This window comes from Pangasianodon hypophthalmus, chromosome 22, assembly GCF_027358585.1.
Source record: "Pangasianodon hypophthalmus isolate fPanHyp1 chromosome 22, fPanHyp1.pri, whole genome shotgun sequence".
NCBI classification, from domain to species: Eukaryota; Metazoa; Chordata; class Actinopteri; order Siluriformes; family Pangasiidae; genus Pangasianodon; species Pangasianodon hypophthalmus.
Genome location: NC_069731.1, coordinates 8,466,681 through 8,492,800, shown reverse-complemented (window position 1 = coordinate 8,492,800; position 26,120 = coordinate 8,466,681). Strand labels below are relative to the sequence as shown.

The following is a 26,120-nucleotide window of genomic DNA, read 5'->3' as shown; positions in this document are numbered from 1 at the left end:
TGTTTGTCATCCAACCGTTTTGGTCTTTTACCGCCACCTACTGGACTGGAGTTGGTACAGCTGTCAAAACATTCATTTTTCCATTTGTTTAATCTCTGTCCTGTTTACCTTCCCTGTATCCATTAAGCATATATCTGTCTATATATATATATATATATATATAGTGCTGTGCTAATCCTTTGTGATCAGTCATGTAGAAGACTTTTCGAGCTGCTCAATACCTATTTCTCTCAAACTACATCTCAGTTTCTCTCCCAGTCTTGTCCTGGTTGCAGTGTTTCACTGCTATCACACCTACCCATATTACACTTCACAATCACTTCAGCCTGGAATGTAGACTCCAGGATCCTGCTCACAATCTAGTGAACACAGGTTCTTCATTTCCAACCCTCCCTGGTTCTTTTCCTGGCCCAACCTTCTTCATTTCTTTTGCTTTTTGTCCCTTACGCTATTATTATCTGCATTTATTGTCCATATTTAATGTAAAAATGACAAGAAAGCTGACTTTGACTCTGACTAAGAGCCTCTGCTTATTGCAGCCCACTTTTATTGATTTTTTTATGTGTCCACATTAATTGTTGGTTTCAGACTCAAAGAATAAGTTTGATATATAACAAATTTTAAGATTTGTAGTGATTATATGTCATGTAATGATGTTAATTTCTTTAAAGAACAATACGTGGTACCACACGTTTATTTTGCTTTATATTTGTATCTAGTTCTCGAGTGAGTACCTGTGCTTTTCGTTTTTATTAGCAAAATGCTAACAAAATGCTAAATTAGCTAATGATAAAATGAAATTCGCTCTAATCAGCCTTCCGCCACCACTTAGGATTAGTAACGATATGTGACTTTTATTTTGGAAAAATAAAACTTTTACGACTACTACTACTGCAAGCTTCACCAGGAAGTAAACGAGTTAACCTGCCCCTTGTTTCTGGTGTATCATTTAACTTGACTTAAAATTGAGTGAGATTTATTGAAAGTTTACTTAAACATGAATCGTGCATGTGGCTGACATGTTTAAGCGAAGATGAAGTGAGATTAATGGAGCTCGCACTGGATTGTGGATTTGGATTATCTGATTTACTAACAGTCAGTGAATTGGGTTATGTCACGTGGTAACATGTTTTCATCCCAACTACTGAAGTTTGGGACGCTGTACAGCGTCGCATTTGTTATCCGTTTATGTTTGGTTGGCTTTGGGATTTATCAAGACAAAACCATGGTGGTTAAATACACTGATATCGACTATCATGTGTTTATAGACGCATCCAGACTTGTAACGCAGGTGAGTTCCTCTGTAGGAGAAATGACAGGTGAGATGTAGTGAGGGAAGCAGGCTATTAAAGGCCTTGTTCTAATTTTTTTTTCAGTCAGTGCATTATTTAAAGTCACAACTCACAGAACAAATGCAAAGCACAGATTTAAAAAAAAAAATTTAAAGTATACATTGAAGTTTAAGCAACATTACAACATTAATCACTAAATCCAAAGTCACAAGTACAAAAGTCTTTAAGATGGAAAAAAAATCAAGTCTATACAGCAGTCTATAGGCTTTTTTTTTTTTTTTTTTTTTTGATAATGAGATGATAAGATAATGATAATGATAAAGCTCGAACTTAAACTGTACAAAGTTTGGTACATTTTTTGACCTTCAACATTTATCAATATGATATTTACCTAAAATAGTAAATAATAAATAATAAATTAAGAACAAAACCAAATTTCTTTTCTAAAGGTTTGTCATTAAAAAATTATCTTCCAAAATAATGTCAGCTCCAGTAATCTCCTTAAAGAAAACCTCAAAGTCAAACCAGAACAATTTAGTACAAATACAAAAAAAGAAGAGATGAGGAATACTCTCGTCATTTAAATTACAAAACACACGTCAGATCAATATCTTTCTTAAATCTTTTTATGATCTGGGTTTACTGGGTAAATACAATGAATAATTTTCAATGAAACCTCTCGAATCTTGTATCTCCTAGAAACCATGAAAGCTTTCTCCCACTTAATATCCTGAAAACATGAATTCCAGAGACTTTTAGCTTGGGGTCCCCTAAATGACTGACACGTCTGTCTAAGGCTATTAAAGGCTCAACGTTGTTTTATTTTCAGGCATTTTGTGTCGTTGTTTAGTAAAGGTGTTACAGTTTGAAATTTTTCAGGGTATGATAACCTACTCTAAAAATATCTCAGTTTCACGCTTTCACAGTATTAACAAACTATTTAAAAAACAGACAAACTGGTCAAGATATACACCAAAAGTTAAAAGTTGTATTCTGCAAATTCTTTTCTTAGAAAGATATTTTTGAAAATGAATTTTCCTTAAAATCACTTACACTGTCAGTATTTATCAGTGTGCAGCAGTGCAAAGGCAAAACTAGGGAGTTGTTTGGTTTAGTTCTGTTTCATGTTTCATGTTTAATGCTGTGTTCTTCTCTGTGTTTGATTGTCATCGTGCATGATGCAGGTAGGAACTAGAGGTGGCAGCAGAGACAGCAATGTAACATGTTTTCAACAGTGACAGATTAAACAAAGCCCACGCAAAGGCTTTCAGTGCAGTCATGTCACTTAGAAAGAGTATGTGGTATGATTTATACGCAGTCCAGAGTATGGAGAAAATTCCATTCCAGATAATGAGTTTTTCATTAGTAACACAAGGCCAACATGCTACAAAGAAAAGCAAAATTCTATAAACGTTAAGAGCATTATTTGATTATTTCTTACATTGCTTGATCTCTTCAGTGAAAAACAATCATCAGGGTATATCTTCTTAAGAAATAAACAGCTGGATCATTTTAAAAGGTGAATATTATCCACCATTAAAAGCAATCCATGCCAGTGCATTGTATTTTACTGTGTGGTTCTGTTTCTGTGAATTACAATGCACAATGTGTATTGCTTTTCATTAGTGGCATACAGAAAATGTTCCACAGTAAAAAGCAAACCCTACAATGCATTGCTCTTTTATCGTATTATCTCTTCAGTGAAAAACAATCAGTAGGGGATTGTGTTTTATGACTTAAATGATGACTTTGTTCAGAAGTGAATGTAAGAATTCCCCTGTGCATTGCATTTCACTTTGCTGTGCACATGGGACTACTGCCACTTCATACACCTCACCTCAGTACAAATAAATCATTTCAAGCTGCTAATCATTTCAAGGTCTCCATACCTGCTTCATGTTCATTTTAAAATGGTTTCATCACTTCTGCCTTAAATGAAGTTTTTGAGCCCAAGTACAAATGTTTTTCCTTTCCATATGTTATACTAATGTTTAAGAAATGAAATGCTTTGAAACCATGTTTTGATTATAACCTTCTTGCATTCATAGGGTGAGTCTCCATACAACAGGTCCACCTACCGGTATACACCACTCCTGGCGTGGATGTTATCACCTAGCATCTACTTGACCTCTCACTTTGGGAAGCTGCTCTTTGTGATTTGTGATGTACTCTCTGGTGTCCTCTTATACCACATACTGACTCTTCGAGGTTTATCCAGTGATGCAGCCTGTCGTTTCTCAGCTCTCTGGCTTCTGAATCCTTTACCGATTGGTGTATCAACGCGTGGGAATGCTGAAGCACTGTTGGCTGTTCTGGTTCTGTCCACTCTCCTGTGTTTACAACTGAAGAGACATTTTACAGCAGCATGTCTCTATGGTCTCTCTGTCCATATGAAAATCTATACAGTAATATATGCCCTTCCCATCGCCCTCTTTATATCAAATCACAAGGAATCGAAGAAAAATTACAGAGGTGTTTTTAGGGTTATCCAAAACCTTTTCAGTAAGGACCTGGCTCTATTTGCTGTCGTTGCAGGAGCTGTGTTTCTTGGACTGACTTTGACTTTTTATTGCATGTAAGTTAAAATAAGGTGAGGGAAAAACAAAGAATATAGCCAACTGGGACATCTTGGCTATATTAAACTCATTTTGTTGGAAACAGCTGGAAATTAAACTCATTTTGCTTGGCCAGGAAGCTTGGCCAATGAACCAACATTGCTTCATAGTTTGATTAAAAGTATAAGATTAAAAAGTACAGAATTTCTAGTGTGAAAATTTGTCAATTTTCTACACTTTGAGTGGCAGCTCCCAAAGTTGGAATAGAATATGTCATCATACAATTACAATGTAATTAGGTTTACATCTCCCATTGTTTCATGAATAAAGAAAGTCTACAGTATACACATAATGTGCAATATACAATCCTGTATGTGCAAGTTCTAAAAGTCAGCATTAGTGAGTAGTACAAGTAATACAGTAGTGACTTTACAGTTAGATGTACAATATTGCAATGGAACAGTAGGAAAACAGCATTAAAACTGTTTTTACATGTCAGGAGCATTTTATCAGTGGCAGAAACAAGCGTTGATGTAACTTCCATGTCTGCTTCATCCATGTAGTTTATTGGTGTTTAGTGCAGTGCATTGGTGTTAAGAGTTTGTGCATGTGGGATAGACAGTTATAGAGGATTTAATTCTAGTGGGTCAGTTCAATTCATTATGATGGTGGCTCTGGCAGCTCTGTTTTTCAGTCTGAAAGTGCATGAGGAGATGGTCCTGTACCACCTGCTGGATGGCAAGGGTGATTGGGATCCATGCAGGTGTTGGTCCTGATGACTTTCTAAGCACAGCTGATAACCCGCTGCAGAATTTTTTTTTTGGCTTATGTGCAACTATAGCAGAATAGAATACAGTATTCTGTCTGTGTTGCAGCAGTAGGAGGTCACCAGTGGCTATTGGGGCACCTTGGCTTTCTTGAGCCTTCTCAGAAAGTACAGCCTCTGCTGGTATTTACTGCCTATGAGAGTTCCTCTGAGATGTGGAACCAGGAAACAAAAGCAGGACTCTCACTGGTATCCACTGATGACGACTAAAGCATAGCCATTACATCTAAACTACCTAAAGTCAATGAGCTCCTTGGTTTTGCTGGTGTTAAAAGTCAGTTGTTCTCTGAGCAATGTCTCACAGGGCTCTGCAGCTACTCTCTCTTATCTGATTTTTCATTGTCAGAAATAAGTCTAATGACCATTGCATCTTCTGCAGGCTTAATGATGTTTGTGGTCTGTGCATGTAAGATTAGTGAAAACTTATGCGACCAATTTAGCACAGTACTTTATTTTCAGCAATGCCATTAGGGTTTCTGTCCCTGCTGATTCCTCTGGAGGGACAGGCATAACTGTTGCTCTTATAATCAGTAATGGACTAGATACACTAAATTGCCAAAAGTATGTGGACACCTTCACACTAATATTACATCTATATGTGTTTGTTGAACACTGCATTCCAAATCTATGGGCATTAATATGGACTTGGCTGCTATAACAGCCTCCACTCTTCTGGGAAGGTTTTCCACTAGATTTTGGAACATGGCTGTGGGGATTTACCCATTCAGCCACAAGAGCAATAGTGAGGTTGGACAATGATGAGTGAGAAGTCTTGACACTCAGTCAGCATTCCCATTAGAGGTGTGCAAAAATTTCCTGATGTGCATCCTGAGAATTCACATTGTGGGAATCAGCATTTTATTAATTATGCATCTAATGCAGTTGTACTGTTTGAACACCAGAGGTCCTAATCTGCACAACCCATGAAATATATAGAGAACACCCTGGACCCTATAGCTTCAATTCGCGATGACCGGCCTGCGTTATGAGTTATACGGTTACACAGCCACACTACAACAGTTAAAGAGACCTCTTCAGTAGCTTTCAAACAACAACAGCCCTGTGCCACAACAGTCTATAGTGCCTGAGAACAAGGCCACGGAATTCGGGTGTTTTAGCCAACTTTGAGGCATTATTTCCAGTTAAAATGACGCCTCAGGTGCTACAGAGCTCATTGTTTCAATCAATCATTTTCCCTAGGTCAGAGACTTTGTTTATTCAATCAAATTTTGGGGAGAATTTATAAATTTATTTATTTATTTTTAAGATATTGTGAACCTGTAGTACATTTTTTTTACAATAGTAAAACCTCTGTTCATAGCAATTTTTGATTTATTTAGTTTTATACAGACAAAAATGCACATTATTTTGTCTTGTTTATGATTCAGAAATTTAAAAAAAAGAGTCCTTTCAGTCCAAATTTTTCTTCATTCAAATTTTGTAAAAATATTCTAAGAATTGAATTGAATCATGAATCATGAAACCAGTATTGTGAATCGAATCGTGACTGGAGTGTATAATAACACCCCAATCCCAATTGAACCCAAAGGTTTTCAGTGAGGTTGAGGTCAGGAGGCCTCTCGAGTTCTTACACACCACCCTCTGGAAACCATGTCTTTATGGACCTCGTTTTGTGCTTGTTGGCGTTGTCGTGTTAGAACAGATTTGGGCTCCTTAGTGAAGAGAAATCTTATTGATAAATCATACAAAGACATTCTAGACAATTGTGTGCATCCAACTTTATGGCAACAGTTTGGGGAAGACCCAGATATGGGTGTGGTGGCCAGGTGTCCACGTACTTTTGGCCAGATAGTGTACCTCACCACATGCGCCGGGTGTCTGTGTACTTGAAGTGGTCCTTAGTCTGCTGCCTGTGGTTGGCTTTGGCTTTGTCTTTCTTTTTAATTTGGATCTGGCAACACTATATGCTTCTGATTTTGAAGTGCTTTTATATGTCAGTTGATAGTAATGTTGTCAGTGCTGTAGAACATCACAAAAGGATGTAAATGCCTCCAAGTTAATTTTTGCCTTTTAAATTAATGACCATTGCTTAAAGTTAAGCCTGTGAAATGTCTGGTGAAATCTGATTGGACAAAGGTTGCCTTGTTTTTCCAATTATCATGTTGACCTTAAACTTGCACTTCCAGACTCACACAAAGTTGGAGGGAAAAAAATGTCAGCTCCATTAGTATTTAGCAACAATTAATTGCTAAATATTACCCCCTAGTACTCTTGCAGTTTGTCCTCAGATGGTTATAATGAACATTTACTCCATTATTCATTAATATTTTTTTAACAAAACCCTGATTCAGAATGTAGATCTGTTGTTTTTATTAAAAACTGAATATTAAAATTCTGTAAATTCTCTTTAAATTTTTCAGGTATGGCTGGGATTTCCTCCAAGAAACCTACTTCTACCACTTAACAAGGCGGGACATTCGTCATAATTTCTCCCCATACTTCTACATGTTTTACTTAACAGTGGAGAGTGAATGGAGCTTTGCTCTGGGTCTAGTGACCTTTCTTCCCCAGGTTATACTTTTGCTCTTTACCTCTCTGGCCTTCTATGCTGACTTGCCTCTCTGCTGCTTCCTCAACACGGCCCTTTTTGTCAGCTTCAACAAAGTCTGCACCTCACAGGTAACACGTGATAAACTATAATTCACATGGGCTTTGCACAGCAAAATGTTTTATTCTTCTTTTGCTCTTACTCTTAATGTACTGAAACAATTGATGAGTAATAAATAAATTTCTGGACTGGATTTTCCAGGTCAGCTCTGAGCATAAAATGAGTCATTATGTGTCAGTGCACAAAATATATTAATCAGGTATCTGAAAAAAGAAAAACTGAATATCAACAGTGACAAACATTTTTAATGTAAAACTGATGCTATAAGATTAATATATTTAGTAATCAAATACATTCAGACATTGATTAGCTTATAATTTCCATATTGCACAGTCAGAACAAACATTACCAGTAGTGCTATAATATGTGTATGATTAGTAAAATTTTCCCGCAAGAACACAGTTAGACCAACAGTTAGTCCTCAGATGGATTTACAGTGGATTCAGAAAGTATGCAGACCCCTTATTTGTTCTGCACTTTATTGTGTTGTGTTTGAATGGAATATAATTGCCATTTTTACCCATCAGTCTACACTTACTAACCCATAATGATGAAGAGAAGACATGTTTTAAAAGATTTTCAAACATTAATTAAAAATCAAAACCTGAAATCTCTTATTCACAGTATTCAGATGCTTTATTCAATATTTTGTTGAAGCCCCTTTGACAGCAAGTACAGCTACAAATCTTCTTGGATATGTCTCTACAAGCTTAGCACACCTGTAGTTGGGCAGTTTTTCACATTCTTCATGGCAGATCCTCACAAGCTGCGTCACACAGAGTGGTGAGCGTCTGTGAACTGCCATCTTCAGGTCTCTCCACAGATGTTTGATGGAGCTTAAGTCTGGGCTTTTGCTGGGCCACTCAAGGACATTCAGAGATTTGCTCGAAGCCACTCCAGTGTTGTTTTGGCTGTATGCTTAAGGTCATTGTCGTGTTGAAAGGTGAACTGTTGCCTCGCTCTGAGTTTGTGTGCGCTCTGGAGGACGTTTTCTTCAAGGATATCCCTGTATTTGGCTGCATCCATCCATTCCTCAATTATTACCAGTCTCCCTGTACCTGCCACTGCGAAGCTCCCTCATAGCACGATGCTGCCATCATCATGTTTCACTGTAGTGGTGATATTAGCTAGGAGATGTGCAGTGCCTGTTTTGCCAGACATAGTGCTTGGGAGTTAAATTTTCGTCTCATCAGACCAGAGAATCTTTTTCCACAGAGTCCTTTATATGCCATTTAGCAAACATCAAGCGGGCTGTTGTATGCTTTTTACTCAACAGTGGCTTCCTGCTTGCCACTCTGCCGTGAAAGCCTGATTTATGGAGTGCTGCAGAGATGGTTGTCTATCCAACAGGTTGTCCATCTCTGCACAGGACTTTTGGAGCTCTTTTAGAGTGACTGCTGGGTTCTTTCTTATTTCCGTCTCCAAGGCCTTTCTTTCCCGGATGCCCAATTTGGCTGCATGGCCAACTCTATGAAGTTTCAAGCTTGTGCCAAGCTTCTTCCATTTCAAAATTATTGAGGCCACTGTGGTCCTGGGAACGCTTAAAGCCTTAGAAATTGTTTTATATCCTTGCCCTGATCTATGCCTTGCCACAGTTTGATTGTGGAGATCCACAGACAGTTCCTTGGACCTCATGGCTTGTTTTCTGCCCTGACAATGCAGTGTAAATGGTGGGCCCTTATAGACCCTGACGTGTGTCTTTCCAAACTATGTCCAATCAATTCAAATTGCAAGAGGTGGACTTCAGTTGGGTTCTAGACACATCTCAAGGATAATTAAAGCAAGCAGGATGCACCTGACCACAATTAGGTGCCACAGCAATGGGTCTGAATACTTTTGTGAATAAGAGATTTCAGTTTTTGGTTTTAATTATTTTCTGAAAATCTCTAAAAACATGTTTTCTTTCATCAGTATGGGTGATTAAGTGTAGACTGATGGGTAAAAATGGCAAATATATCCATTCAAAATCAAATCCACAACACAATAAAGTGTGCAACAAATAAAGGAGTCTGAATGCTTTCTGAGTCCACTGTACATTAGCTTTATAGGTTATGTGGTGCCCCACTGTGCATGCATGCGTGTATATGTAGCTTTGTACCACTTCCGTAATGCAAGTGTGGTATTTGATATTCAACCACTGAAAAAAGTGTCTGTTGGAGATTGATAGCTACTGTTTAGGACACATACTCTGCTCTTTGTATGTAATTAGAAAATGGATACATAATTTTATACCACAGCACATTTAAATTCTGAAATCTGTTTGGTCAGGGGGTGTTGATTAATTTTCTATAACAGCATGGCTGTTATTTAACAAAGAAAAATGTATAATTGTTGATATGGTGAAGGAGACGTTTATGTAACATTTATGAAAGAAGTCTTCAGTGTTAGCAGTCAGAGTTAAAGCTGTAAATTTACGTAATTTGGAAATTACGTAATTGGAAAGTCTTCAGAACAGAGGAGTTTACGCCTTATGGTTTCTTGGTAACATGCTGCATTTTTTTATGCCTCTGCCATAAAAAATGCAGCTTTGCCTCATGTTTTTGGGTTGTGCATCCGTTCATCCATCCGAGATTCTCTATAGTGTGATATCTCAGAACAAATGGTTGAATGTTTGTAGGATTTATATGGAATTATCAGCAGATAAACTGATTAGATTTTGGACTTGATCCAAACAGGGCCAAAGTCACAGCAAGGTCAAATGTCTGAAATAGTTTTTCTTCAATAACGTCCTTTCTGTTTGAAGTGTATTTTATGGGTATTTGTGGCATACAAATTAGTACCAAGAAGGACTAGACTTGGTGGTGGTGGAGGCATCCCCATTGAGTTCTACTTGTTTTCTTTTTAACTAACTGCAATATAACTTGTTTTGTGGAGATATATATATATAATATATAATGTATGTATGTATAATCTATGGCCTCTTTTTATTTATTCATTCATCTTCAGTAAGCACTTTATCCTGGTCATGGTTGTGGTGGATCTGGAGTCTTTTCCGGTAACACTGAATGCAAGATGGAAGAATTCTCCCTGGATTAAATTCAAATAAATCTAAATATTAAATCTTTGAAGTAATTAAAATTTGAATCTAAATTATAAAGCCATTGGCAACATGATTCTTAATGTCAAAAACTCTTTGTGATACTAAATATCTGCCATTTAAATAATAAAAAATACCCACAAAATATATTTTGCTAATAAAATTATTTAAGACAAAACATCAATGCATCTAATAATCCATGATTCCCCCCAATAGATATTTTCAACTGTTATCTCAGCTATGTTTACAGAAGGTTTTCTTTACACTGCTTTGTTGCAGTATTTTCTGTGGTACCTGTGTTTACTGCCTCTGGTCCTGCCACACCTGAGACTCACAGTAAAGCAAGGGATTGGGCTACTGCTGTTGTGGTTCACTGGCCAGGTATGAAATATGCTTATGCTTTATGTTTTAAAAAAAATGATGGAAAATGATATGCAGGTATTTTGATCAGTTGTGATGAATTCATTCTGATTGCAGATTCTGAGTAAACTGTTTACATCACATGTTAACCTTAACCCTCTATGGCTAGTAGCTGTTGTATGATAGGTGAGAGCAGGCTAGTGGGGTGTAAAAAAAAAAAAAAAACCTTTGAGCAATTGAAAATTTTCAAAGACTTGCATTTTAGATATTTTAGATGTAATTCAAACCAGATTTATGGCCATGAGCAGTGTTGTGTCAGTGTTACTGTGACAGTGATAAGTAAATATTCTGTCATTGTATAACATATAGCTAACATTAGCTTAGCAAGTGTTCAGTTTTGTCGCTTGTGTCTTAATAAGTCTACAGCTAAATGTCCTCCAAATTACTTTATTAAACATAAGGCAAAAAAAGCTTTTGTGTCCAGTATAATTCTGATCCTAAATATTAGTTGAAGCAACTATAATGAAGAGTGGAGAGGTGGTAGCATTATTTACCGAGCATCACTGATGAATGCATTTTTCAATCATTTCTCTGGTGTTGTTCTTTTAAGATTTTTAAATATATGTAACATGAAACTTGGTTCCTCACAGGATCAGTTTGTTGCACCCAGCATGCCTTTTAAACACACAAAAGCTTTACACCTTGTTCAGTTTGATAGAAATGTAATCTGGATTAGCATCAATTAGTTTATTCCGATTATCATTTGGATTATTAATGGATTATTTGGCTGCAAATAAATGTGGCTACTGACAGAAATAAATAAAAGTTTAATTATTTGTTCTTAAAAAAAAAGTTTTGGTTTTGTATGTTGTTTATGCTCCGGCTGCCAAAATAATATCACTGAATGTTATATGCAGTTTGACACCATATATACATATATATGTGTGTGTGTGTGTGTGTGTGTGTGTGTGTGTGTGTGTGTACAATTGTAAACAATTGTAAATTCCCGTCACTCTTGATACTTTAATGGAAATATCTTTAAACTAGAGGCCCTGTCCTCCTAAAACGGTTTATTCAGTTCACAATAATAAGAATAACAGTCTCCATAGTGCTTGTTAAAGAAAACGATTTGTGTAATAAGACAGTGGTGTTTGTTTTCAAGTGTCTTACGAATGGTATTTTGCGTACACTAAAATGTGGTGAGTTTTACATTTTCTTTCTTCATGTTACCTTCACAGGGCTTGTGGTTGGCACCTGCTTACTACTTGGAATTTGAAGGACGCAACACATTTGTGTTTATATGGTTTGCTGGCCTGCTGTTCCTCATCATCAACACAGTGATAATGGTCCAGATCATCAATAATTACGTACCAAAAAGAGCTGTTCAACAAAAAAAGAAAATGAAATAAAGGCTGGAATGAAGATGAATGAATGAACAAATTGAAGCGTTTTTAATATGTGTATGTTCATTTTCTTACTTCTGCCTCTATTGTGTGGCAAAATGGCCTTAAACAAAGCAAGAATTCAAAGCAAGTACTTTATTAGTAGTCAGCTTTACAGTTTCTTGTTTATCTGTGTTATAAGCTAGTAGCACGTAGGCTACAAAGGTTAACGTTCCATTTGGTCTCATTCTGTTTTTAATGTTTACTTATAATTATATATCAAATATAAAAAAAGAGCACAGTGTGTAATTTTTCAGGAAACACATACTATTTGGATAAGTAAAAGGTTTGGCCTAGTCAATGGGGAATAAAAATCTATACAGTCATGGCTCCATAAAATCTGCGGACCTGGTGTTCTGCATGGCCAGACCCTCTGGAGCTGACATGGTGGATTATGTGTGTTACTTACAGTCTGGGATGGAGACTGTACACTCCCTCACATGGCAGCAGCAGGTGGTGAGTAGCCGCCAAAAGCAGGTTTATGACAATGCCAATGGAAGCCTATGTGCAGAAGGGTACCAGATATGGCTGTTCAATCTGCAATGTCACAAGTGATGCTGACCCAAGCTTCAGAGCAACTGGAAGTGGCCCTGTGTAGTGGGGAACAGGCTCAGAAGTGGTGTACTGGGTCCAGACAGCCTACATGTATATCTCATTTTGGGATCTTAGTGTAAGAACTATTCAAAGAAGCTACATACTGCTTCCTCACTTGGCTTTTGTCACTCAGATCTGGCAACTCTGGTCATAGTACATACACTGGGAATATATACATTATTTTCCTCACACCTAACAAAGAAATGCAATACAATAAACAGGAGTTTTTCACAATTCCAATTTCCAGAATTCAGTTTTGCATCATAAGGTGCATATTCATTAAGGAAAAAAAAACATGCAAAATGCAAAAAGATGCAGTTCTCCATAGATCCTGTTAGTAGTTATCAAATATAGATTTGTTTTTTCACAATGTAACCTTTAGTAATTTAGGCCCAGAACTGTGGTAGAATATGACATAGTACGTGTTTTTGCAAGAATTGTTTCTGCATGATGTCACATTTGAGAATTACAAGATAAAAAAAAAGTAGCAAGCAGTTTTAGAGTCTCAACTTTGCAGCAAGAGTTTCCCAATAATTAGATCACTTTAGATCTTGAGGTTGTTGTTTTTTTCTAAGATAGTAAAGAGTAAAGCCTTTTTTTAAATATTTGCTGTAATAATGGGTTTTAGTAATTCTGGTGTGATAATAAAAATAAAATACAATTGGATGTGTAGTATAAAATAGTACAGAAATGTAAAAAAAAAAAAAAATAGAATGGAGGAATTGAGTAAAATTGAGATTAGGTAGCTGCCTTAGAGCAATATTGTTTTCCAGTCAAATTAGTTCAGTCAAATCAGTTTATCATTCAATAATTATTCAAGTTATGGTCTTGAAATTTCACATTTGTAGCAGTACTACTAGTCTAGGGGTTATCAATATATTGCCTTGTGGCCGAATTCTCTGTGCGAGGCCCCAAACCAATGAGTAATTCTATAAAAACACAAAGAAATATGTTTGGAATATTTAACCTTTGACATTTTAAATAATTTAATTTAAGCCCAAAATAAATAACATACATAACTAATTGCTTATAACTAAATGTTTTTATTAATTCCTTCATCTTCAGTAAACGCTTTTTCCTGGTCAAGGCTGTGCAAGGCAGTGATACACCCAGGGTGGAGCACCAGTCTATCGCAGGATGTCACGCACACATACACACATTCACACCCAGGGGAAATTTAGCATAGCCAATCCACATATCAGCATGTTTTTAGGAGGTGTGGGGAAACCGCAGAACATGGAGGAAACCCACACCATAACTGCTGCACCGCTATGCCGCAGAAATGCTTTTAGTACCATTTAAAATTTTGTTTGGATGTATGTTATGACTACAATATTTAAAAGAGTGCATGCAATAAACAGTAATTAAATTTCACTTGACAGGTAACATCAGTGTAAAACACATTCTTCCCACACTACAGTACACATACTGCAGGATAAATATCAAGATTCAGAACTATCAACAAATACTAATATGTACACAATGTGAGAGTTAGACAAATATTAGGATATTATTTTATCAAAAGTGCATAAAAAACACGAAAACACTTGATTAAAATGCAAATTTAATACAAACATTTATTTAATACAATGTAATCCTGCCCCATATCCTGACATGTAAAGCACTTGTAACTATAAATGTCTTGTGTAATTATCCTGAAGAAGTTGAGCTTTTTTTTTTTTTTTTTAATATATGAACCACAAGTGTTTGCTAAGAGTTTCATTAAGCATCTTTTATCTTTGGTTCAATAATGATAACAGAGGTAGCCATCACATGGCAGACTGTCATGTCACATTATTGCATAAAGATATATGGATTAGCTTTGGGCTGCCCTAGATTCATTATACAATTTGGCATCATATTCCATTGCCCACCTATCTGTTCATATTCATTTTCATGCCAGGGTGGAGAATCCATAGGCTCACGCTTGATGGAATGAAGCAGTCCTTGTCCTTTGAACTGATAGCCAAGTTTGTAATCCTGATGTATGAAGCCCTTGTGCTCCATAGTCCCAGCATTGTAGCTGTCCATACAGTTAGCACTTTGGCTACTGCAGAGTGGGTGTACGTGTCCCAGCCTCTGGTGACGGAGATATTCTGGATCTTTATCAAGGACACACTTTAGAGGTTGTGCAGTTGTTCCAAAGGCATTTAAGTACTGGCTACTGTACTGTTGTCCATTACTCCCTGTGCTTTTTTGGCAAGGCATATACTGTTCATAGTAACTATCTTCTGCTTTCATTTGTAGGCCATCATAAGAGCTGAGATTATGCTCTCGGTCTGTCCAAGCCTGGTCATAAAAGTCACGTTCGTTTTCAGCATCAGAGTCTTGCTCTACCTTGATTGGTAACTCAGCTATCAGATGTGCATCACAGACTTGTCTTTGGCCCTCAAAACAGGCATTTTCACTTTTTTTGATGTCCACATAATTACCTTCCACCACTTCTTGGGGTGGAAGACTCCCATAGATTTTTGGAATATAAAGCTCTGCCGTGCTGTTGTAATACACTGGGGATATTTTGTTGGGCTTCCCATAGTGACCATGCTTGCTTACTCTACCACCAAGCAACAAGTTGACTCCATGACCAGTGCAGAAGGGCCCATAAGAGCCTCTGGGAGGCAATGTTGTGTCCAAGTCAGGGGCTTTCTGGCCACCTAAAGAGTCCTTGCAGACGTTGAGAGGCTCTTCCTTACTATAGTAGTCCTCGTTCTTGAATTTGACATTTTCTTTGGAAAATGGTGCCCAGGGTGTATGGTGGAGTAAGGTGGCTACCGGAGTGGAAGAATTCAGAGAGAGTGTGTCTCTGCCTTCGTTCATCACTGAGTGCCTTCTTGAGTGCTCTTCTCTGTCACTGCAGGTGAGAAAAGCATTATAAAATGGAGATTTTTAAGCATTTTAAAATGGCGATTTGTTTACATTAAAAGACACACTGTTTAGTAAGAACACATCTGTGTATAATAGCAATTTTCCATTGTTTCATGAATTAATAAAAAAAAAAAGTGACTCAGTGTAGTCTAAATTATGCAATAACTCAAGATAAGACAGTGAGGCATACCTATGATCTATGAACATGTTATTGCCTGTGATTTTGTGCTTGCCCCTTATTATTGTGTTTTTCGTCTTCATCTCTGTGATGGAGGACAAGAGCAGAGGCATGGCCACACAGAACAGAGCCAGCTGTGGGGGTAAGGAGGTGCCAGATGCCGTCTTCTTCTTCTGTCCATACAAGAACTTTAGATGCCCCTGGAATTGCATAGTCTTAAAAGACAAAAAATATTGATACACTTAGGTCAAATGTTTATCTTCAGAGAACAAGAATAACCTCAGAAACATGTTCTCATGTTGTCTTCAGCAAGTAAGTGGATTCATATTAACTGATTCATACATTCCTCTTACTCAGTCAAATCATAATCAGCAAATTACTCTAAATTGTGCAGGATTGATTTTTCATATGCTTGATTGTGATGGGATAATGAATACTGAGGTATCCCATTAGAGCAAATGATTCTTTTTTCTCTAAGGATTCAAATTTCACCAAAGCATTCTCTGATTTAGTAGTAGAGTGGAGTAAACATACAATAAAAGGATATGTTAATGCCATCCTGTGTTGTTTTTAAGAACAATCTATGTATTTATGTAAAACTGAGAGATTAAGTAACTCGTACTACCTTTAACAACATAATTACATCAACATCAACAACTATTTAAGTTCTAGATTAAATCTAGATTTACATGAAAGAAATCTCTCAGGGCTAAGCTGGCCATCACTTACAAGAAATCCTGAGGTGCTGTCCCGCAGACAGCGCACTCTCGAGATGAAACACCGGTTAAGGAAAGAAGAAAACTCTGGAGGAACACCAGGTGCCTTCTGGGAGTGGAATAAACTGCTAACCACGAAATCTTCCCCTGTGAAACACACAGTTGAGTAATAAAAGTTATTTCTCAGCGTCAGCCATTGGTGTATAAATTGCATAACATAGTGCGTTTTGTGACATACAGTCCCCTCTGAAAGTATTGGAACAACAAGGCCAATTCTTTTTTTTTCTTTTTTTTTGCTATGCACTGAAGACATTTGGGTTTGAGATAAAAAGAGGAACATGAGAGATCAGAATTTCAGCTTTCATTTCATGATATTGAAATCTAGATGTGTTAAACACGGCACCTTTGGTGGTAGACTACCCAATTTTTTGGTGAGCAATTTTCAGTGGAACAGAAATGCCACCTAATATTTGGTTGCATATCCCCTGCTTGCAATAACATCAAACTGTTGCATTCTTCATTTGTGATGCTTCTCCAGGCTTGTACCACAGCTTATTTCAGTTGTTGTTTGTTTTCGAGGGTTTCTCCATTCAGTCTCCTCTTCAGGAGGTGAAATGAATGCTCAACTGGGATAAAGTCTGGTGATTGACTTGGCCAGTCTAAAACCTTCCACTTTTTTCCCCTGATGAAGTCCTTTGCTGTGTTAGCAGTATGTTTTGGGTCATTGTCTTGCATGATGAAGTGGCTATAAATTGCCAGGCAAAATGTGTCTGTAGACTTCTGAATTCATTCTGCTGCTACCATCATGAGTTACATAATCAGTAAAGATTAGTGAGCCCATTCCAGAAGCAGCCATGAAAGCCCAAGCCACGACACTTCCTCCACCATGCATGACCGATGAGCTCATATGTTTTGGATCATGAGCAGATCCTTTCTTTCTCCACACTTTGGCCTTTCCATCACTTTGGTAGAGGTAAGTCTTGGTTCCAGAACATCTGTGGCTCATCTCTGTATTTCTTCGCGAAATCTCTGTATTTCAGTCTGGCCTTCCAATTCTTAATGCTGATGAGTGGTTTGTATCTTGTGGTATGGCCTCTACATTTCTGCTCTTGAAATCTTCTTCGAACAGTGGATTGTGATACCTTCATCCCTGCCCTGTGGAGGTTGTTGGTGATGTCACTGACTGTTGTTTTTGGGTTTCTCTTCACAGCTCTCACAATGTTTTTGTCATCAGCTGCTGTTGTTTTCCTTGGCTGACCTGTTCGATATCTGGTTGTTAGTACACCAGTGGTTTCTTTCTTTTTCAGGACATTCAGGACAAATTGTTGTATTGGCTACACCCAGTGCTTGTGCAATGGCTTTGATTGATTTTCCCTCTTTTCTCAGCTTCAAAATGACTTGCTTTTCTCCCATAGAGAGTTCTATGGTCTTCATTGGGGGCAGTCGTGGCCTAATGGATAGAGAGTCAGACTTGCAACCCGAAGGTGAACCTGAAGGTTGTGGGTTCGAGTCTCAGGTCCGGCAGGGATTGTAGGTGGGGGGAGTGAATGACCAGCGCTCTCCTCCACCCTTAATACCACGATTGAGGTGAGACTCTTGAGCAAGGCACTGAACCCCCTGCTCCCTGGGAGCTGCAGCAAAAAAGGCTGCCTACTGCTCCGGCTGTGTGTTCACTTGGATGGGTTAAACGCAGAGCACAAATTCTAAGTATGGGTTACCACAAGTCACTTCACTTCCTGTTGGTTTATCCTTTTTAACAACAAATGCAGTCTACACATGCAAAACTCAGAGCTCAGACCAAGAGTAGACATTCAGTGCTATTAATTATTTGAACAATCAGTCTAACAGGGCATACTTGGGCAACAAGAAACACCTGTCAGTCACATGTTCCAATATTTTGGATTACTTGAAAAATGGGTGGGTTCAAACAAAAAGTGCCATTTTCTAAGTTAACATATCTATCATCTCATATTCATCTTTTGACCTCAAACCCAAATGTCTGTGTATAGCAAAAACAAAAGTATTGGCCTTGCCATTCCAATACTTTTGGAGGAGACTGTAAATAGATAATAATGGCACTATGCTTAAAATACAAAATACTATAAATACATTACAAAATTACTGCAGGTTACTTTTCATCTAATGATTTATAGCATACCATTTCCTGTGGCTAAATCTTGATCAGAGGTTACTGAGGGATTCATGGACCAGTGGAGCTGTTGCCTGAACTCCTGCCTATCATCTATGTGGATGTAGTCAAAGAAGTTTTGGTGCATCACATCAGTCTGTAAATAGAAGAAGAAAGACAGAAAGAGCAAGAAGATAGTAGAAATTAGACTGACAGTAGTGGAGAGAGAAAAGGCTTAAGAGAGAGGAAGCATTATGGTGACAACTGATGTCAACTGCACTGGATAATCTCATCTGAATATCCTTGCACTTCCCAGGAACTGCTGCTGGTGATTTTAAACTCTATATTTTTAGCACATTAGCTGTTTCAAATGACTTCATCCATAATGCATGCAATGAAATGAAAATGTGTCATATAACGACATCAGTGCCTCCAGCACTCTAATGTCACATAATAATAATAAAAAAAAGTTGTTTGACACATTTCCATCAAGATTTTGTATATCATAAACTGTCCTTGTATCTTTGGAGGGAAAACAAATGTTTTCCCTTCACCTGATGCAAGTGGCAAAAATAGGACAGACAGAATATATAGACCACTAGTCTACACTGATTAATATTGTTCGGGTTCTTCTATCTCAGCAAATCTCCACAGTAAACAACATCAAGATAATATCAACACACAGGACATGATCTGGTAAGCTTATAAAAATCACAGCACAATTTAAAAAAATAATAAAAGAAAGGATACAGACAGAGATATTTCAAGATATCTGAAACACTAGCCAAAATAACATACTCTTCATTTTCTACTAGTTATATCTACTATCAGAGTTTAAGTTTATTAGGTTTATTACTGGATTATAAGTGAGATTCCTGAGATTATAAGTGAGACTCCTCAGCAAAACGTATATAAAATATAAAACTTACTTGATGGAAGCCCAGATAGTCCACTATAGTAGAGGAAGCATAGAAGACCATTCCATCACTGCTCACAACAAGAGCAAAGCCTGTAAGGGACTGAACAAGAGCAAACAAATAAATATTTTACACCATTTTACCACTTTTATTTTTAAAATAAAGTATTTAAAAGTTAGTGTAGGATAATAACTAAGCATAATGCCAGTTTTGTTTGTAACTATGGTTCTATGAACGCAGGATAATTGCCAGGAGTGGTCAGAATCACCTGTATGTCTTCTTGTGTATGTGTGCATGCATGCCAAGGCCTTCAACAAAGTACTAGTTTAAAACATCAGTGCTATGCTGATTTGTGTTATTATGTGCATAGATGTATTTAAAGGGATAAGGTGACTACATTTGATAAAGTTCTTCACTTTTGTCCTAATGAAACATCTCTATCTTAAAGGGATTGGTCACTTTCTGGATCACTGTGTGACTTCTTGCATGACTGGGTCACTTCTCGGTGACGAGGGCTCACTGAATGGTTTGATGAATATGAAAATGATATAAGTCTCATGCAAAGACCTTCACAACCACCACAGCTCAAGTCAATTGAGCACTTATGGGAGATGTTGAAGTGACGTGTTAGACAGCCCTCTTCACTACCATTATCAAACAAATGGGCCTCATTTATCAATCTTTTACTAAAGTTGCTTGTAAATGTTTACTTAAGCCAAAACAAACAAAAACTTTGGATGATTTTCTTCATACTCGCATGTGTATGTTGTGACACTCACAAAACTCTATAAAAGGTCAAGTGCAAAGACTGCTGGGAGCATGAAATAAACAATCAGTGTAAAGGCTGAAAGAAGGAAAGTGGAAGTTATTTTGACTCGAAATGAACAAAGAGGGTAAAGGCTGAACGACAGAGTGAAAGTTTTTTTTTTATTCACTTCTGTACCAATAAAAATATAATAATAATAATAATAATAATAATAGTACACTCACATAGCACTTTATTAGGAACACTATACTAATACTAAGCAGGGCCTCATTTTGCTCTCAGAACAGCCTCAATTCTTCGTGGCATGGATTCCATAAGATATTGGAAAACATTCCTTTGGGATTCTGGTGCATGACTGCCTCATGCAATTCCTCCAGATTTTTTTCTTTCATGCTGCGAATCTCCTGTTCTACCACATTCCAATGGTGTTCTATTGGATTCAGATCTGGTGACTGGGAAGGCCACCGAAGAACATTGAACTCATTGTCATGTTCACGAAACCAGTTTGAGAAGACTTTTGCTTTGTGACATGGTGCATTATCATGCTCGATGTAGCCATTAGAAGATGTGTAAATTGTGGCCATGAAGTGATGCACATGGTCAGCAACAATACTCAAATAGGCTGTGGCATTCAAGTGATGATTGAATGGTATTAATGGGCCCAAAGTGTACCAAGAAAACATTCCCCACACCATTACACCACCTCCACCAGCCAGCACTGTTCACACAAAGCAGGTTGGGGCCATGGATTCACATTGTTGGTGCCAAACTCTGACCCTATCATCTGTGTGCCTCAGCACACTGATTAATCAGACCAGGCTACATCTTCATCTGTCCAGTTTTGGTGAGCCTGTGCCCACTGCTGCCGCAGGTTTCTGTTCTTGGCTGACAGAAATGGAGCCCAACATGGTCTTCTGCTGTTGTAGCCCTCACCACTTTTCTGCTCACCACAATTGTACGGAGTGGTTATCTGAGTTACTGTAGCCTTTCTAGCAGCTCAAATCAACCTGGCCATTCTCCATTGACATTTCCATCCACAGAATTGCCACTCAGTAGATGTTTTTTCTTTATTGCACTATTCTGAGTAAACTCTAGAGACTGTTGTGCATGAAAATCCCAGGAGATCAGTGGTTACAGAAATACTCAAACCAGGCCATCTGGCACCAACAATCATGCCACGGTCAAAATCACTGAGATCACATTTTGTCCCCATGATGATGGTTGATGTGAACATTACCCAAACTTGCTGGCCCATATCTGCATGGATTTTACGTATTGCACTGCTGCCACATGATGGCTGATTAGATAATTGCATGAATGAGTAGGTGTACAGGTGTTCCTAATAAAGTGTTTGATGAGTGTTTATAATATTAATAATAAGGAAAGCTCCAATTCATTTATGCCCAGACAGAGCTCCATTTATATGGTGGCATTTCTTTTTCATAATTAAATAATTAATTTTATTTGTTTTAATTTATGGGTTTTTGTTGGCTCACTTTCTGTATGTTTTTTGTTTTTAAATATTCTTTAATTAACGCTAATAATAAAAAACAACTGGTTTTCACAAAATTCTTAATGGTATTTTCAGTCCCTGTCCTAGAGAACTAGCATGAGCATGTGTTTTTGATGGAGACTCCAAAGCACTTTTGTACTTTGCTCTGGAAAATGGGCATCTGCTAAATTCTGTAAACATAATAAAAATAAGCAATTTAAACTCGACAGTATCTTCCATATATAAAAGTGCAATAATCCATGTATCCAAAGTATATGATTTGAAGTTGATCAAGTCAAGGTTTACATTAGTTAAGTAGTTTTGTGCATAAATTTACACACACTCCGGTGCACGAGTAGAATATGGATGTTTTTCCGAATTTAGGGGATTTTCATAAACATCAGATTTTTTTGTGTAAATGTTTATATGAATGATTTCTGAATAAATCCAATAAATGAAGCCCAATTTGTTCAATGAAAAATAAGCTGGATGTCTTCTGAATAGCACAAGGGGACTACCACCACACTCTTGCCACCACAAGAACAGCTTATTTTTTAGGATGTTGAAACGTCCTTAAAACAAGTACAGTACATTGTGGAGGAGAAAGTGAAACGTGGCCTCTGAGTATTGTCATCTGTTACCAGCATTTGTTTCTACTGTGAGATGATTATCGCGTGAGTTGAAGTGTGCTGTGGGCCAAGCCTTGTCACCTCCACTTTAATATGAGATAGAGCAGGTCAGCAGTGTGCTGAAAGCCAGAAACTATGAAGATAAAAGTCTAATAACTCTGTCTGTTGTGATCATCCTATTGGGCTGTATGCATCACTTTGTCATTGTGTGCTTTCAGTGTATGCATTGTGTTTCTTTAGTAGTGCCAGAATAAGCACACAAAGGAACACATTTGACTCATTGTTGTTCTAATGTTGAAATGATACATCAGACTTTACTCAGTTATTTATCTTAAAGCATTTGGTTTAGTAATTTCTATGAGTGTGAAACTATTTGGAAAGGTACCAGAAAAGTGAGGATTTGTAAGTTTGGCCCAAGGGGAATTTAAACCCTGGACTTTAAGGGTTTAGTAGACCATCACTATCTTTTTTTTTTTTTTTTTTTACCGGTACTTGGTTTTATGATTTAAAAATAACATTCTTCTCCTAAATTGTTGTTGTTCTCCTTCACCAGTTGAGCTGACATCTTGCTTTCTTTTTCACATTGCTGGTGAGACTTCAACAAAGCATTGCCAGACTTTATAAGCATTTCAGGGTCATCCAAGGAAAAGGGTGGGGTGACTCACTGGAATAGTTTTCTGGAGGCTAAACAATCTTGACTCCCAGAAGACCAACAACAAAAAAGGGGCAAAACTTTACCACAGCCAACAGAAAGTCTGTTCAAGACTAAATATTGCTAGGTCTGTGAGCAGCAAAATTTCTATGTTACTGTAGGTTTTGTTTGAGGGAGAAAAAGCCTTAATTTACACCTGATGCCGCACATGGGGGGTCAGCCAAACCTTACCATCCATCATCAGGAAGATGAATAGCAGAAGGCATGACAATATGGTCTCTAGAGGTATATAGAACAGACCCCTGATTACTAACCCGCTTTTATAACCCTAGCAAGACTGCTTGGAATACTAGTAAAACAATGCAAATAATAATTGATAATTATTATAATTGAACTTCCGTCAATTATAGTTGAACACCTCTATCACAACAACGAATAATAAGTGACACACATGTTAAATGCAGTTTAGTCTTTCAAAAGCACAGCAATTACACTAGCAAAAAAAACACACTCCCATCACTGAGCTCATTTCAAGATATATCCAAAGACAACAATTATGATGTCCACGTCATTAACTGATTTGGCTCCTTATGTACTGTGTAATGTCCATTTGTTGAGAAAGTTATCAGCTGAACCAATCCATCCACCAAAAGATTTTTGCTGACAAGGCCATGACATTTATCCTAAGAGTCATGTATCTATAAAATTAGTCTCCTAATTATTCTACATTCTCTAGGCATGTAACTATAAACATATATTGTTTATATATGCTGCGTATTGTAGAATAAAGTAATGAGTATGTGGAGGTAATTTCAGTTAAGTAAGGTTATTGATAAACAAGTTCAGGAACCAAGGCAATAGGAAGATGGACACTGGAGACACACACCTCCAGCAGCAGCTCACTCTCAGAGGTACCAAGTTCCCCCCTGATGTCATTAATGGACGGAGGGCTGAGGTGCTTCATCATCTGCTTCTCTTGACTGGCTGTAGAGAAAATACAGAGCAAAACAATCATTCATACAGGAAATCTTTCTTATATAACACTGTAGCAATAAATCTAGTATGTCCTATAAGACTCAGTTTATTCCTGAATGTAATTAGATGATGCTAAGAAACAAGATGATGATGTTCAGAAAATTTTGCTCGTTTTAAGCATTTTCTTGTTTTACATTGAGATTTGAAGAGGCACAACTCCACATTGAGGAGGTTGAAAAGAGGATGGGCTGAGCAAATCTGAAGTTGTTTACCTGCATGCTCAATACAGATAAATGTACTTAAGGTCTTTATTACAAGCTCAGATCACTGTTGTCCTCTCATTAATGAATTATAATATTCTTCTTTCTAAATAAATACTGCACAACAAAAGACTTGCTTTAATAATGTTAAAAGTAAAAGTAATTTGTGTTAAATATTAATGTGATGTGGTTTCCTCTCCCAGTCCAAAGACTGTAGGCTGATTGGCATTTCCAAATTGTCCCTAGTGTGTGTGTGTGTGTGTGTGTGTGTATGATTGTGCCCTGCGATGGGTTGGCACCCTGTCCAGGGTCTCCCCTGCCTTGTGTAGGATAAGCGGTACAGAGAATGGAATGGAAGTCATAATTCCTAAATGAATTCCTAAAAGGTCCTGTACTCTAATCACTAGCATTCACCATGTTCAGTGTACTGAGCTGCTGAGTATTGTGCACTGTGTTGCTTTGAGCATTCAAATGATCATACTAGCAAGTGACTATCAGTATGGAACAGAATCGTTTTTTAAAAAATCATTGGAGGGAGAAGATACTCATACAAAAATTCACTATAATCAGGGTTTTACTCTTGTACTTTATGATTACTATGGTTATACTTCTTTCATGCTGGGCCACCACTGCAGTTTCCTTCTGAACCATTAGCTAGTTTCCTTGTTGAGTACCACTAGCAAAGTTTCCAACTCATGTCTATGACCGTGACTCAATGTGAGTTCTCTACAAAAGATCCCCACTACATTACATGGGCCCTCCCATTCCTTGTCTTGTGGTGAAGTGGAAGCAGATTCAAAGATGCTCAGTATAGCACTCTATCTCTTGTTTCTTCTAATAAGCCCAATCTTGTTATTGTTACATCTGCACCATCTGAGTGTACTGATGTCCACATTGGGTGACAGAATTCTAGTATTTGGCTATTTACTATTTTTTTTTTAACACAGCTGACTCTGTCACTGAAACAGATACATGGCCTCACACACAGCTTTGTGGGAGCTGCAGGAAGAGAGTTACTAATAACATTAATATGTCCATAAATTTCAAACTTGTGTGAGTCACTGAACTTTGTCAAGTTTCCCAACCTATTGTCATTTCAGGGCAGGATGGTGAACTGTTTGTTCTGCCAGGCCCTGATGGAGCTGGATATGATAGTAGATATGATATGATCTAGTAGATATGATCAATACCCAAACTGACTGGAATATGCACAACTAGCATGCACAACTAGATTATCAGCTTAATACTGATATCAACGCATGATGCCTTCCTTGCAGGCTATGGAAATAATGCTGGCTATTCATTACATTCCTCTGATGCAGGAGTGGAGCGAATAGCAGTTCTGGCTGCAGAGCTAAAACCCAAACCCAAAATCATTCACTCTTCCATGTAAAACCAAACTTTTCACTCAGGGGACATAAAAGCAAACAAAACACACACACATACATACACACACACACACAAACAGAATGTCTACTGCACACTTTCAGGATAAATTCAGAACACAACTCGAAAAAACCTGTTACTGCAGTGAACCAGGAATAACTTGCTTGGGTAATTATAGATGTGTTGAACATTATACTACAGCCCTCAAAATACAATGTGGAATTATACAGATACTAAATGCTGCAATTCAAAAGTACAGTCAATTGCAGAACAAACATACCCACACAAATGGAAAATCCATCAGAGTATAACATCAACAACTACCAGAGAAATTAACTGTCTCTGGCTTGAGGGTCACATGATCTCATCTATAAATGAGGCCCATTTCATGTTTGCCATTCCGAGGCAATGGAGGAAATAA

The 26,120-nt window shown here is 37.5% G+C and overlaps 2 protein-coding genes across 4 annotated transcripts in view; one reads left to right on the top strand and one right to left on the bottom strand.

Annotated features, from left to right (window-relative positions):
* The first annotated feature begins 881 nt into the window (after positions 1–881).
* On the top strand, positions 882–12,127 carry pigm (phosphatidylinositol glycan anchor biosynthesis, class M). 2 transcript variants are annotated; one of them, XM_026924478.3, is made up of 5 exons: positions 882–1,291; positions 3,341–3,867; positions 7,055–7,313; positions 10,619–10,720; positions 11,938–12,127. In XM_026924478.3, exons 1-5 carry the CDS (start codon positions 1,112–1,114, stop codon positions 12,106–12,108), a joined length of 1,239 nt encoding a protein of 412 aa, XP_026780279.3. In that variant the 5' UTR covers positions 882–1,111; the 3' UTR covers positions 12,109–12,127. The 2 variants fall into 2 exon arrangements, with proteins under 2 accessions (XP_026780279.3, XP_034154010.2); XM_034298119.2 differs by having other exon boundaries at positions 882–1,319.
* A 166-nt stretch (positions 12,128–12,293) lies between these two features.
* LOC113532619 (uncharacterized) overlaps positions 12,294–26,120 on the bottom strand; it is a 33,807-nt gene continuing 19,980 nt past the window's right edge. For both annotated transcript variants that reach the window (XM_026924062.3, XM_026924063.3), the window contains exons 4-9: positions 23,965–24,062; positions 19,552–19,641; positions 18,653–18,779; positions 16,508–16,641; positions 15,791–15,993; positions 12,294–15,586 (exon numbers count right to left, since the gene is read on the bottom strand). In XM_026924062.3, the coding sequence (XP_026779863.2) occupies positions 14,530–15,586; positions 15,791–15,993; positions 16,508–16,641; positions 18,653–18,779; positions 19,552–19,641; positions 23,965–24,062 (1,709 nt within the window). In that variant the 3' untranslated portion in view covers positions 12,294–14,529. The remainder of the gene's footprint in view (positions 15,587–15,790; positions 15,994–16,507; positions 16,642–18,652; positions 18,780–19,551; positions 19,642–23,964; positions 24,063–26,120) is intronic.

Coding starts and splice junctions, on each gene's coding strand:
- pigm (XM_026924478.3), top strand. CDS start 1,112: ATGTCACGTGGTAACATGTTTTCATCCCAACTACTGAAGTTTGGGACG. Junction 1,292..3,340: donor CATCCAGACTTGTAACGCAG/GTGAGTTCCTCT, acceptor TTGCATTCATAG/GGTGAGTCTCCATACAACAG. Junction 7,314..10,618: donor ACAAAGTCTGCACCTCACAG/GTAACACGTGAT, acceptor GCTTTGTTGCAG/TATTTTCTGTGGTACCTGTG.